Below are 15,895 nucleotides of genomic sequence, written 5' to 3'. Positions count from 1 at the left end.
TTTATTAAAAAACAAATTTTTTTAGTCTGTATATAATTAAAGCAGTTTTATGGAAATGTTTAATCATTTCTACAGGATTCATGATTTATTAAAGTTTCTAATTGACAGTTTTTGCTGGTTGAACTATTATGAGCTTGGGTACCTGTTTATATGAATTTATATTTAAAGTATAATTTAAAAAGATTCGTAAAATTTACATCACTCTCCAAATCGTCCAATGAAGGAATAATTTCTTTTCAGCCGATCTATTACCCAAAGGATGACAAAAACGGCACTCTCCTAAACGTGGAAGAGAAGAAGACAAAAGATCGTCCAACTTACGGAGGAGGTCGTCCGAGCACAGACAATAACAGAGGTAGAGGTGACAACAACGGTCAAAGACGGGGTATGGGCGGTCCCGGAGGACTAAACAGACCCAGCACAGGAGGGCCAGGTGGGGTGGGTGGCCCGAACAACAGAAACATCACTTACAACAACCGAAGCAACGGGCCACCTAACCGTGGTCCGAGCACATATAACCGTCGCTAACCTCTTATTCATAATGTCTGACTGAGTAACAGACACTTAATGTTGCTCTAGTTTTGTGTGTAAGAATAGTGTATGGAATGTGTACAGTGTTCTGAGTCTGAGAAATGGAGCTGTTGTTTAAAATATTAGTGCCAATTGTGGACTGTTAGCTGCAGTGTATTTACTTCAAACCATTTCAGAAACTCATAGATTTACGTTGCTTTTCATTCTATCGTACGATCCACCAATCGTTAACTGTAGTTCTTTTTTTTTGAAGTACTTATTGGCTGTGTTGTATAAGTTTTAGGATTGTTTCTTCATTTTATGTAGAATGTCTGGCAACTTAATGTGACCTTGAGTGTTAAGTCCCATGACAATGCTCCCTTTCGATGGTTTGAAATTAAATATATTACACAGCTTGTCACCCACAGGTCATACTATGTATTACATACCTGTTATTTTATATTTTACATTAGTATTTATGTACAATTATTTAAACTGTAACTAGGCTCTGTAAAAATATTACATGCTTTAATTTTTTTTTGTTCGGTCTTTATTATTGTTTCAGTTGACCAGTCAATAGATCGAAAATACTATGTTGTTGATTTTTTGTGTGAAAGGGGAACAATTATAAAAATATTCTTCCTTCCTACAACCGCTGGATAGGCTAGCTGTAAATAACTTAGAAATTGAAATTTACGTGTACAAAATGTGCTGCTAATTATGTGCTTTCCACCTGAAATATCGCCAGGTTAAGATTGTGGTTGACGATGTTGATGATAATAAAGTGATGCGATTGTCCACAGTAAGTCTTTTGTGAAGTTTTATTCATTAAAATGCTTTTTACTTGCAGTGCGTTCCACTTTCAGCAGCACCGCCTTGGTATTTTACAACACATTGATTTTTAAAAATATTTTTTCAGCATGGAATATTCGAGATCTGTGTGGCCATGCGTAATTTCTGATTTAACTCAATTTCATGGCCTACTGTAAAAAAATTGAAAATAGTATTATATATAAATTAAGGGGGAATATCCGAGTAGACATCGGAAAAATAAGCGAATTTTAGGAATTATTATCCCAATAACTATCTGTTCGATTTTATCCGGGTTTGTTTTATACGAAAGTATACATCTTGAGGTGAGCTGACAAATTTCTTTATAAATATAAATCGACTGGCAGCACACTGTTGTTATTGCCGGTGTAAAAAATGTCGCCATGCTTTCACGGTCTGCGGTTTCCAAGATTACATGAAGTTGGTTGATCTGAAACAAAAATTTCAAAAAGATTATCAAAATGTAATGAATTAAGATCTTCACTACACTAAATGACTGCCGGTTGAACTTTACATTCATTTTCAGCCTTAATTTCCGACGTTTCTGGCTTGATAAAAAAAAAATAATTGAGGAAAAGTGCTACGTTCCGAAGTAGTAAACCTGTTGGAAAATATTATGTCAAGTTTTTGGAAGCAATTGGTTCAGCCGTTTTCCAAATATTTTGGGAACTGTCATTGAATAGTAGTAATAGTTTTGAGATAAGTTTGGCAAAGAATTGATGCACTTGGGAGCTTGGTTATTTGTCAGCTTCTCGGTAAATCACCCATAACTTTTACAGTTCTTGGAATATCATGATAACATTTACACACGATATTCTTCATATTCCAAACTTGGACAATTTTTTTGGAAAAATTTATTTTTATAAAATATTCATAATTACATAATATATCAACACTTTAGTACGAAAACATACTAACTCAGATCTTTAAGTAAAAACATGCTATCTCAGTGTGACTAGAAATTTAAGTTGGCATATTGAATGATTGAAACCCTGCATTTATAATAAACTTATATAATATATTTTTCAAAAAGTAAGTAATGTTTATATTCAGGGACCCTATTTATTTTATTTTTTTTTCATTCAACATTTTTCAATTAATTTTGTTAAGTTACTGTTATAAACGACAAAATTGTTTATTAAAAAAATATTATAATATGCAGTATGCTGCAACACGTACATTACTTGACGTTTTTTGAAATAACAAATTATAAAAAAATAGTGTATATCTTAATATATAAAAATGTTTGTTATTACTAAAAATTATTAGATTTTTTTCAAACAAGTGCTTTGATATCAAAATTAATAGCGTACTCTTATCTGATTTCTATATATTAAGGCAAATACTATTTTTTATAATTTGTCATTTCAAAAATCGTCGAGTATATACGCATACTGCATATTATTCTATTTTTTTAATTAACAATTTTGTCGTTTATAACAGTAACAAAATTAATTGAAAAATGTTGAATAAAAAAAAAAAATAACATGAACAGTGTACCTGAACATATACATTCCTTACTTTTTTAAAAATATATTATAAGTTTATTATAAATGCACGGTTTCAATCATTCAATGTGCCAACTTAAATTTCTAGTCACACTGAGATAGCATGTTTTTACTTAAAGATCTGAGTTAGCATATTTTCCAAGCTTAATTTGAGATAGCATGTTTTCCAACTGAAATTTGAGATGGCATGTTTTCCAACCGAAATCTGAGATAGCATGTTTTCGTTCTAAAGCGTCGATATATTATATTGAGAAGACACTTTTTTACTTTACCGATAATCTGTGATTCCTGGATCATAGAGTAGGCCCTCCGCAGCACTGGCAGCATTTTCTACAATGATCCGTGACTGTCTTCGCTGAATCCTCCCTTTATAGGTCGCGTTGTGAGTTTTAACTTGGGGTTGTGAGTTTTATCTTGGGTGATTCGCACGCGTTCTGCATTTTCAATCTCGCAATGCTGATCAGCGTTTCTTCCACAATTATTAGAATTTCAAAATCATAATACACGCAATATTCTTAAGACAAACTTTAACGAGCGAAAAAAATTGAAAAAAACATCTTTTTCTACTCTGATATTCTCCATTAAGAAATAGATTAATTGAATCCTACATGTGTACTTATTAATATCAGAATTTCTTTCCATAGATCATACAGTGTTTGCAGTACAATAATTACAATTTTTAAAATGCAGTATTTAGAAGACTGTCTAAAGAAAATCATATTACAGTGATATAAAAATTTAGTCAGTTACTAATTTTCAGTGTTTTATAATGCAGAAAGACCTTGTTAATGCAATAATATATATCATTGTTGCGGCTTCAAGATGCATTGTGAATTTTATCAAATTGTTCAGTGAAGTTAAAAACTGTTTCTTGTTTTTTTGAACAGTGATTTCTATAGAAAATAAAATGGTTGTTTTTAACCGGATTATGCAGTTTGATGTCCTTTAGCAAATGTGCAAAACTTAGAGAGTTTTGCTGAAAATATGCACGTCATCATTTTGAAGGCGGAACGATATACTATCGTAACTGGAGTGATATGCTATAATGATAAATTTGTTTACAAATAAATACAGAAATATTGAAAATAGAAATTTTAAACAGCATTTATTTCAAGAAATAGATAGAGATAACCAAATAAATATTTTCAAGGAAATATCAATTTCTTTTTTATATGTCCAATGTTCGTTTATTGTAATTGCAAAATTATAGTGATTACTGATTGCAGGTTTTTAAATAACATTAACAAGGCCAACATACCTGCTTTTTTTTATAAATTTAAACCTAAAACGGCTCAGTGTAATAAATTATTTGCTTTGGGCAAAATTGTATTTGCCAAAGCAAAAATCATGTACGATTTATCGAAATGAAATTTTGGTATTTCCTTCCACTTTTTGGCTGTTTTTTTATTTTGGTAGGTTAAGAAATTGAGATACTGTACTATAAAATTTTTTTTCTATTTAAAATATGAAGGTGGTATTACTTAAAGCGGACACACCATATTTTTGCCATTATTGATCAAAGGTACAATTTTTTTTTCCATTGTGAAATGTGTAACGATCCCAAATATTTTCTACAATTTTCCTAATTACTTTTTATGTAATTGAATTTAATTACAATACAAATACTGTTATTACCACGTCCATTTGGCAGTAAATTTAAAATTGAAGAATAAGAGAAACAAGGTTGTTGCGGAATGTTTCTGAATGCTGTTAAATTGTTTTGAAATAAGCAGAATTTTCCACAAATGGTTTTGTTGTTTTTTTTTTTTTTAGTAAATCAAGTAACTAAAAATTGCTAAAACTTCAGTTTCTAAGTATAATACTGAAAGCAGAAATAAAATTTCTTATCAGCGAAATATTGAAATTAAACACGTTTTTTGAAAAATATGCCGTAAGAAATTCCATCATTTTTTTTCTAATTTTTTAAAAAATCTAAAGTTTATGGTTGTAAACTATACAATTTGGAACTTATTTTTTTTTCAAAGATAGATTTTTATTATTCATTCCAAAAAGAAGTAGTAAAATGTACCATGAAAAACAGTCATCAACAGAGATACATATCAATGAACAATGCTTATTAACACGTTGACTGCGGTACATACCTCGGGGGGTATGTACTCAAAAATATATTTCAAAAATCACATTTTTACTGTATCTTGTGGAAGTTGCAGAATCTGTAGTTTTTGGCCAATTTCAAAATAGCTTTTGAATGAGATTTCCAATTTTTACATATTAGCTTGCTGTCAATATGCATATCCCGGGGGAATAAGTGCTCCTTATTTCTAGTTTATTGTGTCCAGTTATAAAAAAAACGTACAAAATAATACTCAAACCAGAAATAATGATTTTTCTATTTTTTCTTTTCATAACTGTGAATGAAAACGTTATCCTAGTGTATATAGTTACAGATACATGCAAGTTTATAGCAATAATTGTGTTATTTTTAATTTTATAGAGGGTCAAATGTAAAAAAACTTACATATCCCAAGGGATATGTACCGCACTAAGAAAAAGTTTTGTTACATTTCCCCGAAGATATGTATCGCAGTCACGGACAAAGTGCATTGAGATTATCTCGCAGTCAACGTGTTAAGCATGCAACGTGACCAGTGATTTCTGCCTTTAAACTTCAACATTGAATTTAATATAAAATTAACAAAAAAATTTGTTGGGTAACAGGTTTTTTTCTTGATTTTTTTATACTAAATGTATATAAAAGGCATATTATAAGTTATATGATATCATAATGTGTTTTTTTTTATCTTAAATGGTATTTATTTCTGTTGATTTCATTTTTTATTTGGTACATTTGACAATTTTATCTTATTGGTACCGGAAAAAACCCAGATTTAGTAAATAAAGAATATTTTGTTGCATTTAAAAAAAATTTACTGTTGTCCATCATTAAAATTGATGTTGCGACGAAAAAGAAAGTATCGGTTTATAATATTTCAAGGTGTGTTAATCAGACCCAAAAATATTGATCAAATAGCCTTCAGTGTACGAAAATATCATTAAATTTGTAACAGCTTGTCACTACTACTAATAAATTTTTATGCTGTCAAGTTGCATAAATATTAAAGCAAATAACAATTTTTGTTATCAATGTCCTAACATTTCTTTTAACTTTATACTTTTCAACTCTTGTAAAAAATGTCAAGAAAATACATTGTTTTAACGTGCTATCTATCATAAAATTTTTTCCAAATATTTGACATAAGCAAAGTAGTGGCTGCAGTAAGTCCATATTTTTTGTATATAAATTCAAATTTTTGACGTGTTGGAATTTAGAATTTATAATCATACTTCCATTTTTTTTTAATTTACTTGTTTAAAGATATGCTAAACAATCTAATTATTACGTATAAGGTGTGCAGTTTAATTTTTGCGTCACTTTCTATTATATATCGATCTTTGGGAATGGTGCAAAAATAAATTTGATTGTTTAACATAAAACACTTGTACTTCGACAAAACTTTTATTTAAAATATCGTATAATGGAATTAAATTTTGTAGAACGACTGGAATAGTTGACTAATTTACAACATTACTATTTACTTATTTTGAGGAATTTGAAAATAAAACGTAAGTTTTCAATTAACACCTATATTATAGTCCAATTAAATGGGATTTTAAATCACAATTTTGGCCAACTTGAATGTATTTTTTATATAAGTTAGTTTGAGGTATACAATAACAGTGACAGTTTTTTTTAATCCCCGGCCAGGGGCAAAAAAATAAAATAGTTTTTTTTTCAAAATAACTTAAAATGGGTAAGAGCTAAAAAAAAGTTTCCTATAAAAGTTTTAGAGCAATTTTATATAAAAAATAATCTATTGACTTTTTCTTCTACTATTCAAATGAACAGAGTTAGGGTGGTGGTTAGGTTAAGAGATTTAAGAAAAACTAAAAAATCGGCAGAGAAGTGAATGAATTTCAAAATTTTTTTTTCAATATACATACTCTAAATAAGTTCATGTATAAATTTTTTTTTTTAAAACAAGCCTTTAATGATGTCATTTTACTTTCGTATTCTTCTCAGCAACCCTTTCATTTGATACCCATATCATGGGGGTGCATAAAAAATAACTGGTCCGACATCTTTGGGAGGCCGCCATATTGGATTTAGAATGACGTCACTAATAGCTGTTTTACATTAACAATTTACTGATCAATTAATTCATGAAGTCGCTTCATCAAGAAATTGGGCAAGTGTAATGCACCAAATCTGTTATCAAATAACTTCATGAATTTATTCATCAAGTTCTTGACGAATTAGAGCNTTACTTATTTTGAGGAATTTGAAAATAAAACGTAAGTTTTCAATTAACACCTATATTATAGTCCAATTAAATGGGATTTTAAATCACAATTTTGGCCAACTTGAATGTATTTTTTATATAAGTTAGTTTGAGGTATACACTAACAGTGACAGTTTTTTTTCAATCCCCGGCCAGGGGCAAAAAAATAAAATAGTTTTTTTTCAAAATAACTTAACACGTTGACTGCGAGATAATCTCAATGTACTTTGTACGTGACTGCGATACATATCTTCAGGGATATGTAACAAAACTTCTGTGTGCGGTACATATCCCTGGGGATATGTGATTTTTTTTTACATTTGACCCTATAAAATGAAAAATAACACAATTATTGCTATAAACTTGCATGTATCTGTAACTATATATCCTAGGATACTAACGTTTTTATTCGCAAAGAGTTTTGAAAAGAAAATAATAGAAAAATCATTATTTCTAAAAACTACAGATTCTGCAACTTCCACAAGATACAGTAAAAATGTGATTATTGAGATTCGCATATTTTTTATAATGAGTACATACCCCCCGAGGTATGTACCGCAGTCAACGTGTTAAAATGGGTAAGAGCTAAAAAAAGTTTCCTATAAAAGTTTTAGAGCAATTTTATATAAAAAATAATCTATTGACTTTTTCTTCTACTATTCAAATTAACAGAGTTAGAGAGGCGGTTAGGTTAAGGGATTTAAGAAAAACTAGAAAATCAGCAGAGAAGTGAATGAATTTCAAAATTTTTTTTTCAATATACATACTCTAAATAAGTTCATGTATAATTTTTTTTTTAAAAAAAACAAGCCTTTAATGATGCCATTTTACTTTCGTATTCTTCTCAGCAACCCTTTCATTTGATACCCATATCATGGGGGTGCATAAAAAATAACTGGTCCGACATCTTTGGGAGGCCGCCATATTGGATTTAGAATGACGTCACTAATAGCTGTTTTACATTAACAATTTACTGATCAATTAATTCATGAAGTCGCTTCATCAAGAAATTGGGCAAGTGTAATGCACCAAATCTGTTATCAAATAACTTCATGAATTTATTCATCAAGTTCTTGACGAATTAGAGCATGTTCTAATTTTTGTCAATTTCTTCGTGAAGTTTGGAAGTACCAACTCAACAGATTTCCAGCTTCAGATCAGTAATGAGGTTATGTTATTGGAATATGTAAATAATTGTGTGGCATCGTACTAGTTTTGCATTGTTTTTACTGATTTGTTACTTACAAANTTCCCTGAGATATATTAATTGTAATGGTGCCTATGTTTTTATTAGACAAACACCCTCGCAAATACCTTTAAAAATGTATTTTTGAAAAACACTAAAACGTTGTTACAGTCAAATATTGCTATAAGAATATTTGGCAATGTGTCTTATAAATAACAGCTACTACACTATGCAAACTTGGTGATGTATCTTATGAGTAACATCTACTATAATATGCAAACTTGGCGATGTGCACTATAGGATACATAATATATAACAAAGTATTTACACCACAAAACACATCGTGTGAACTACAGAAAGTGTATAGAATCTTATTAAAGGTGTTTGTCTAAAGAGTTATGACCAATAACATGCAAACTGTATTACAGAAAAGTGTAAAATTTGATGAAATTTGCCTGAGGTGCTGACCAACTGCTACAGCCTGCGGCCATTTTGATTAAATACTTGAGTAGTTTTACTGTCACAGAAGAGATGACTCCGTAAATGCGTTGCAACTTTGGAATTGGATTATATTAATACCTAGCAGTTATAACAGAGGGCTATACGTGCTATTCTGGCATTTGTGATTTTTTAAAAATTATGTATCCTATAGTACACATTACCAAATTAAGGGTTAATAATTTAAAAACTAAAACCATTTCTTTTTCTATATCATTCGATTCATTATATTAAAATAATGAAAAGTACCATTTGAATTTTATTTATCTCGTATGACATTGCCACATCAAAGATAAAAAATTGTGTCTGCTATTGTCACACTCTACCAAACTCCTGGATAACTCCAATGCTCATGACAAATATAGATTATTACATTCACTATTGTCGCACACGTTACACTGTTGTCTTTGTCAATGCGCATGCGTCATATCTATATTTCAAAATTAAAGGTAAAAAAATATTCTCTTCAAAATCAACTTTTTGTCATTTTAAATAATGAATTGAATAGCATAGAAAAAAAATTGTTTTTAAAAACAAAAAATATATCTGTAAAAGGAAAGTTTATATTTTTTTAGAGAAGATTGAGAAAACAAACTTGAAATTCATTAAGTTTTCTGCTTGATTTTTTTAAATTTCTCATCATCCCATAACTTCTGGCCTTCCTAACTCTGTTAATTTTAATAGTTAGAAGAAAAAGTCCAATTTTTATAAAATATATAATAATTATTATTTTTATGTAAATTTATGTTTATGTAAAATTGTATTCTCTCCAGCTATTTATAAGAAACTTTTTTCTAACTCTTGATTTATCCTGAAAAAATACTTTATTTTATTTTTTTCACTCCTGGAGACGGGTTGAAAAAAAAATTGTCACTTATTCTTATTATATACCAAAGTAACTCATATATATAGTTGCAAGTTAATCAAAATTGCGATTTAAAGGCCCATTCAATTGGAACATTATTTACCCTAGTACCTATATAATTCAAATACAGAACACTAATTTATTAGATATTTATTTACAAAAATTGACGATTTTAATAATTTATTTTAAATAGTTAAAAAAGTAATGTCTGTCTAAATAAATAGAAAAATGATATAAAAATATTTGAAAATTATACCAAGGTCTAATATATAATATAAAATTTTGTGAAATTGATAGTATTTGGCTTTTAGAATTAACTTTTTCACCTACAAATTAGTTAATTGTTTTTATTTATTGATAAGTAGTAATTTACAAATTTTATCACTGTATAGGTAGGTGAAAAGAATCGGCCAGAATAAAAATTAAAGCGTAAAGTTTAAAACTGTACATTTGTATGAGCAAACTGGTTGCTACAGCTTAAAGGATATTATAATTGAAATACACTGCAACTTTCATCCGTTCAATTTTTGAGTACATGCAAAAACTAGCTTACATTGTACTTTCATTATATAAAAAAAACTAAGGCTCTAATTCATAATTAAACGATTACAGCTTTGTAATGTTGCATTACACTGATTAAAAGTGTAGTATTTTATCTGACGAAATGTTTTTCTTTTGAGTTTTTGGTAGTATATGTATAGGTAATTTTATGCTGAATCAATTTCAGTTGAAAATATTAGTATGCTTTTTTGATTAACTATTAACTATAGTGTTTTTTACTATGTTTTCTAACAAAATCTTATCTAACAGAAATATTCAATATATTACCCAATGTGATAACCTGTAAGACAAAGGCAGGCATTGTAACATATTTTAGTGTTTTAATTTATTTTTCTAGCATTATCCTTAAAAGTTACAACTTTGGCTTTGGTCCTTAAATGTGACTGTTAGGAGATGCGAAACATAACGTGTTACTCAGATATTTTTAACTTTAAAAACTATATTATCGAGTGATTTTAGTTATTAATTAAAAATTATTTAAATTAAACTGTGGGAAACGAGTAAAAGGAATTTACTGACGCCTTTTTTGAATTTCATATGAAAATCATAAGTGTAAATATTTTTTGTTGTAGGTCAATTCTCCAGCTCTTTTAAAAAATTACATGTGTTCATTATATAGGGAATTTTCAAGTGAAATTCAACTCAAATTCAATTTCTACATTAAATGGGACAGAGCAACTTTATTGCAATTACTGATAGTGTCACGTGAATCTAATTAGTTCAAGTTAAAAATATATGAAAAAGGCTGAGTTCTTTTTTAAATATATAGTTGTTTTCTGTGTGTGTTTTTTAATTTTTATATGATGTCTATCTATTTTTATTTAGTGAAGAAGTGGAATATTTAAAACAGGCTTAGTGTCAACATTTTGCAAATTTTTTATCAGTATTTTTTCTCTTCCTGTGATAATTTTCTGTTTACCGATCGTTATTATACCCTTGTACCAAAGTTCTTCCCTAAAAACTAAGACTTTTGTAAGTTCCACTAGTCACACATTTTAACATAATATCCAACATAACTTTTTTCAAGTTTATAATGTTTTAATAATTTTAATGTTAATAAGGACACCAAGATTAGTAGAAGAAATATTAACTCTGATAGAATATAAAACATAATACGCTTGAAAATTGTTTATTTGGATGTACTCTTTTTCTTTTCTTCAATTTTTTGGTCCTGTAATGTAAAGTTGTTAAATTAGGAACATTAAAGGAAGTTGTTACTGTAGTACAGAATTTTATTTTAGATGTCCACATGAAAGGGAATTGTAGAATACATGACATTGAAATTTAGAAGAAAGGTAAATTGCACTATTGTATAATTCTGAAATATATCTTTTCTATTTTTTGTTAGGTACGATTGCTCTGCCATTTCTTATAGTGAGATGGAATGAGTTGTTTAATTGGCTTTGGTTACCTTGTTACTTTTCTGATAATTACTCATAAGTATGTGAATAACTTGTTTTTTGTAATATAGTGATGAAGCACTGATTAGAACTATTTTTTTGTCAGATCTACAACTTTATAATTTCCTTTCAAAATCCCTGGTCCAAAATTTTAAACATAATGATGTTTAAAATTTTAAGGCTTTTTCTCCACCTTTGTCAATCTTAGGACTTTGGCTGTTCTTTATGTATCACAATAGATAATGGTTGGAGAATAATGCCCATTTTTTTTTCAAATTTAAAATTCACATGAAAATTAAACGGGTTGTCAAATTGACACATGTCATTCGAAAGAGGACTTATTGCTCTATCAAATTGTGTGGACGAGGAAAATGCTACAGGCGCTCAAGCAGTTTGGGAAATTTGAGCAGTATATGGTGATCATGCAATGAATGAATGAATGACCCATCGATAATTTTCGCGTTTTAAAAAAGGTTATTTCAACCTCGAAGACATGAATTAGGTTGGTTAGATTACATTAGGTTAGATAAATTGGGTTAAGTACAAATTTTTAATAAGAATTTTACGTTACAATTTTTTATTTATACCATTATATCTACCTTTTTATTTTTTTTCTCCAGTCCTCACATTTTTGTCTTTATATGCTTTTTTATGATAATAAATAATATTGTTTTTTACTATTATAAAATTTATTTTTGATTGTTATCTACCGGGTAGGAAAGCGCCGATGGTCTATCACAAGTTACGTGAGAGCGATAAAGTAAGACATAGAAATCCATGCGATAGAGAAGGATGGCTATTATTAAGGCGTATCATAGTCAACGCCCATTTCGCCCTTCCACAAATAAGAAGTGGATCTTATTTGTGGAAGGGCGAAACGGGCGGTGACAAAGAGAAGCCTTCATTATAGCCATCCTTCTCTATCGNTTTTTTTAGCTACGCTTATAAGTAATATATGACTAATACAAACATATTTGTGCGCCGCTGGGATGAAAATGACCAATATCTCGTATCTCGAGTGATCACTCGATTATTAGAAGTACTCGATTACCGATAACTCGATTATCAAAATTGGTCGATTATGCCCATCACTAATCGAAATCACAGCGATGCGTACACGTCAAATGCTAGGACACGACTGAGCGCTGGGCATCCAATCAGGCTCCGAAGTGTTTTCACCAAAGTCGCTCTATAAGCTAGTCTAGGTGGTCTGTGCGCATTACCCACAAATACCCACATTACAATTTTTTTACAGGGCGGCACATATAAAATAAATATTCGATCTTTATTACATTTCAGACAAGAATTAAAATAAAACACAGGATCTATACGGTTTTTTTATTCGTTTTAAAATGGCATGTTTATTCGCAATGGTAAGTTATTAACTGCCAGTAGTCCACATAATTTAAGACTTTTTGGTAGACTCTTAAATGCGTTTTGTCATAAGATCACTTATTTTGATATTCGATTTAATTTGTTTAACATTATTTTTATGTTTTTCTGAAGACTGATGTCGATACAGATCATTTTTACTATTTTAATAATGGATAGTTACTTAGATCCAAATCTGAAAGACTAGCTTATAAAGCAAGAAACTAATAGTAGTACTCTAGCAGTTGTAATGAATATGCCTTTTGCAAGGCATGTAATATATGTCATTAATTGCCCATAAAATAATCTGTATCGACATCAGTTTTCACAAAAACATAAAAATAATGTTAACTGGGCTACTCATAGCATAGCTCAGTGTCACAAGAGACAAGGAAGAAGGCACATATTAATTAGTGAGACGGACTGTCAGCTGTTCTGTGTTACAACGAGAGTATTATATCTATCCTCTATTATCTTATGTATAAAATAAGAGATAGCAATACACGTAGAGTAGGCCAGCCAACTACAACGCAATATAAAGTTACTTGTTACCTCCCCAATAAAATAAATATTCCCCATAAAATCTCCAGGAAAAATAATTCCCCACAAAAAACCCACAGTCAATGAAATTCCCCTCGTTTTGGGGAATTACCCACATATTGGCAACCCTGCTAATAAGGGTTATTTTAAAACAGATCCGTGCTTCGTCCGAAGGCAAGCACTAGGTCTCTAATATTCAAAAGTGACGGAAATGATACCCTCTACAATTTGTGGCTTTTATCATTAACCAAGCACAGTGATAGATATTATATTAATGTACATAATAATGTAATGTAGTAAACAGACCTAAAAAACGATCATTTTTAAATTTTGACTACCTTATGTCTTGCAACGATTCTCTGCCTTTATAAGTATGATACCGTCTTCCTCGCCATTTGTCCCTGAAATCCTGAAAAGGAATACCGGCTGTCTCTCTGTCTGGGTTGATATAACGTCGGTAGTAAGAAATGTTGGGCAAGCTATAACGAATTATATATTAGTTGTCTTAAAAAAGGCCCAATAGGATTTTCTTGTAAAATATAAGTTGCGGAGCTTCCATTACACTGTCCACCTGGCACTGGTCATCGTACTGTTAGTACGAAATGCACATGTTGGCATGGGCGTAGCTAGAATTTTTGCTAAGAGTGGGCCCAGGACTGCAAGTTCTATGGAGATCTCTAAAAAAAACGTACTTCAAAACTTAAAGACTTTTTTGTTTGACAAGATAGAAAATGCGTCCAGTAATAATAAAGTAATTTTTGAAACTTGCAGCATGCAGCAACAATTAGGAGCGGCTGTGCCCCCCCTGCTCCCCTGGCTGTGTCTATGTATGTCGGCAGTTCACTCGAAACTGTTATTTCCGTTGCATTTACTTCCGTTTTGACTCTCCAAAAAAAATTTTACGTATTTCAAACTCTACCGACATCAGAGATCAGCGGGGTTTGGTATAGGAAGACACACGTCCACAAGGAAAACAAAAGTGTCAAGGTTTGAGTAAGAAGTGCACCTCTTCTCGTTTTCGACTAAAAATATATAAACATTTCCAGTTTTTAGCAGAAAACTTTTGAAGAAAAAAAAAATCGCTGATTTAACGATTTTGCATTTATTAAAAATAATCGAAATCTCGGTGTGGCTCGAAAAATCGCAGTAAATTTTCAAAACTAAATTAATTTCGCTTTTGCACAGTCTACGGTGTTTTCCGTAAAGTTCCTGCTTGTATGAAATGATCATACTTTACATTGTCGGTTCTAAAATTAGTTTTAAAGAAGCTGTAATATTATTTGTTAAAAAAAGTACTTGTTGAAGTCAAAATATATAGAAAAACTAACGTTATTTATAGGTAGGTAGGTACTCATAATTGAATATTGGGAACCAGGTCGGGCTACGAGAGCTATAGCCCCGGGCCTCGCGAGATCGGGGGGCTTCGACAAGATCTGGCAAAATGAAATCAAAAAGTGTTCAGGTTTTGCTTTTTTATTTTAGAATCAAACCAAAATGTGTAGGTTTTGAAATTTTATAAATAATAATTTTTCAGAAAAAGTGCTTGCAGCCCCGGGCCTCACCATAGGTTGATAGGTTGATGCGGCCCTGCTGGGAACTGGTAAACGAAACATGCTATAGTATAAATATACCGCACATTACCGCATAACCAGTACAGCTATTTACCAGTGGCGTATATATTTGGCTGTCTGGTTTGGAAATACCTTAAAATCATTTACAGATAAGGAAACCTTTTTCTTTATATTTTAATTTCAGCTGTCAGTAATGAACTTTTAATATTTAAAAATTTTGCAATAAGTTGTTATTATCCCCTCATTGTATATGTTATTACTACCAAAAATTTTTTTTTAGTTGATAGGAAAGGTATATAAAAAATAAGACAAACTGGGTTAATTACGATAAGGTAAGGTTAAGTAGATATGTGGTTAAGATAACACTTTTGTAAATCTGTTTCAAAAAATTTATTTTTGGTATATGGTAAATTATTTAATATTTATAGTTTCTAATTTAGAGTGAACTATTTTGTGTACTCCTTTTTTTCTACGTGGCACTAGCATGTGCAATATCTATTTAAATTGAGAGCAATCAGATTGGTGTCATCAGCTGCGAATCTAAATTAAAAAACATATCATACATCGTAATAGGTCACGCATATGTATGGACATTTGGTGAACTTGCGCCTTCAGATTATATAAGATTGTTTACACGTTTCCAGTACAAAGTTTATGCAATCATCAATGTTCAGAAGAGAGATGGAAATACTTCATCGGGAAGTTTATGTTTGCTCAGGATGTGGGCGCTGTGTGGAGCAATAATATAATAAT

General features: G+C 30.2%; 1 protein-coding gene across 2 annotated transcripts in view; it reads left to right on the top strand.

The window, feature by feature from the left end:
- LOC108904429 (ras GTPase-activating protein-binding protein 2) overlaps positions 1-1,316 on the top strand; it is a 31,822-nt gene extending 30,506 nt beyond the window's left edge. For both annotated transcript variants that reach the window (XM_018706982.2, XM_018706981.2), the window contains exon 7: positions 241-1,316. In XM_018706982.2, coding sequence (XP_018562498.1) covers positions 241-528 — 288 coding nt within the window. In that variant the 3' untranslated portion in view covers positions 529-1,316. The remainder of the gene's footprint in view (positions 1-240) is intronic.
- Positions 1,317-15,895: the final 14,579 nt, after the last annotated feature.

The sequence above is a fragment of the Anoplophora glabripennis genome, unplaced genomic scaffold, assembly GCF_000390285.2.
Source record: "Anoplophora glabripennis isolate ALB-LARVAE unplaced genomic scaffold, Agla_2.0 scaffold65, whole genome shotgun sequence".
NCBI classification, from domain to species: domain Eukaryota; kingdom Metazoa; phylum Arthropoda; class Insecta; order Coleoptera; family Cerambycidae; genus Anoplophora; species Anoplophora glabripennis.
Note: the sequence above shows the minus strand (reverse complement) of the source record. Positions and strands in the feature narration are given on the sequence as shown.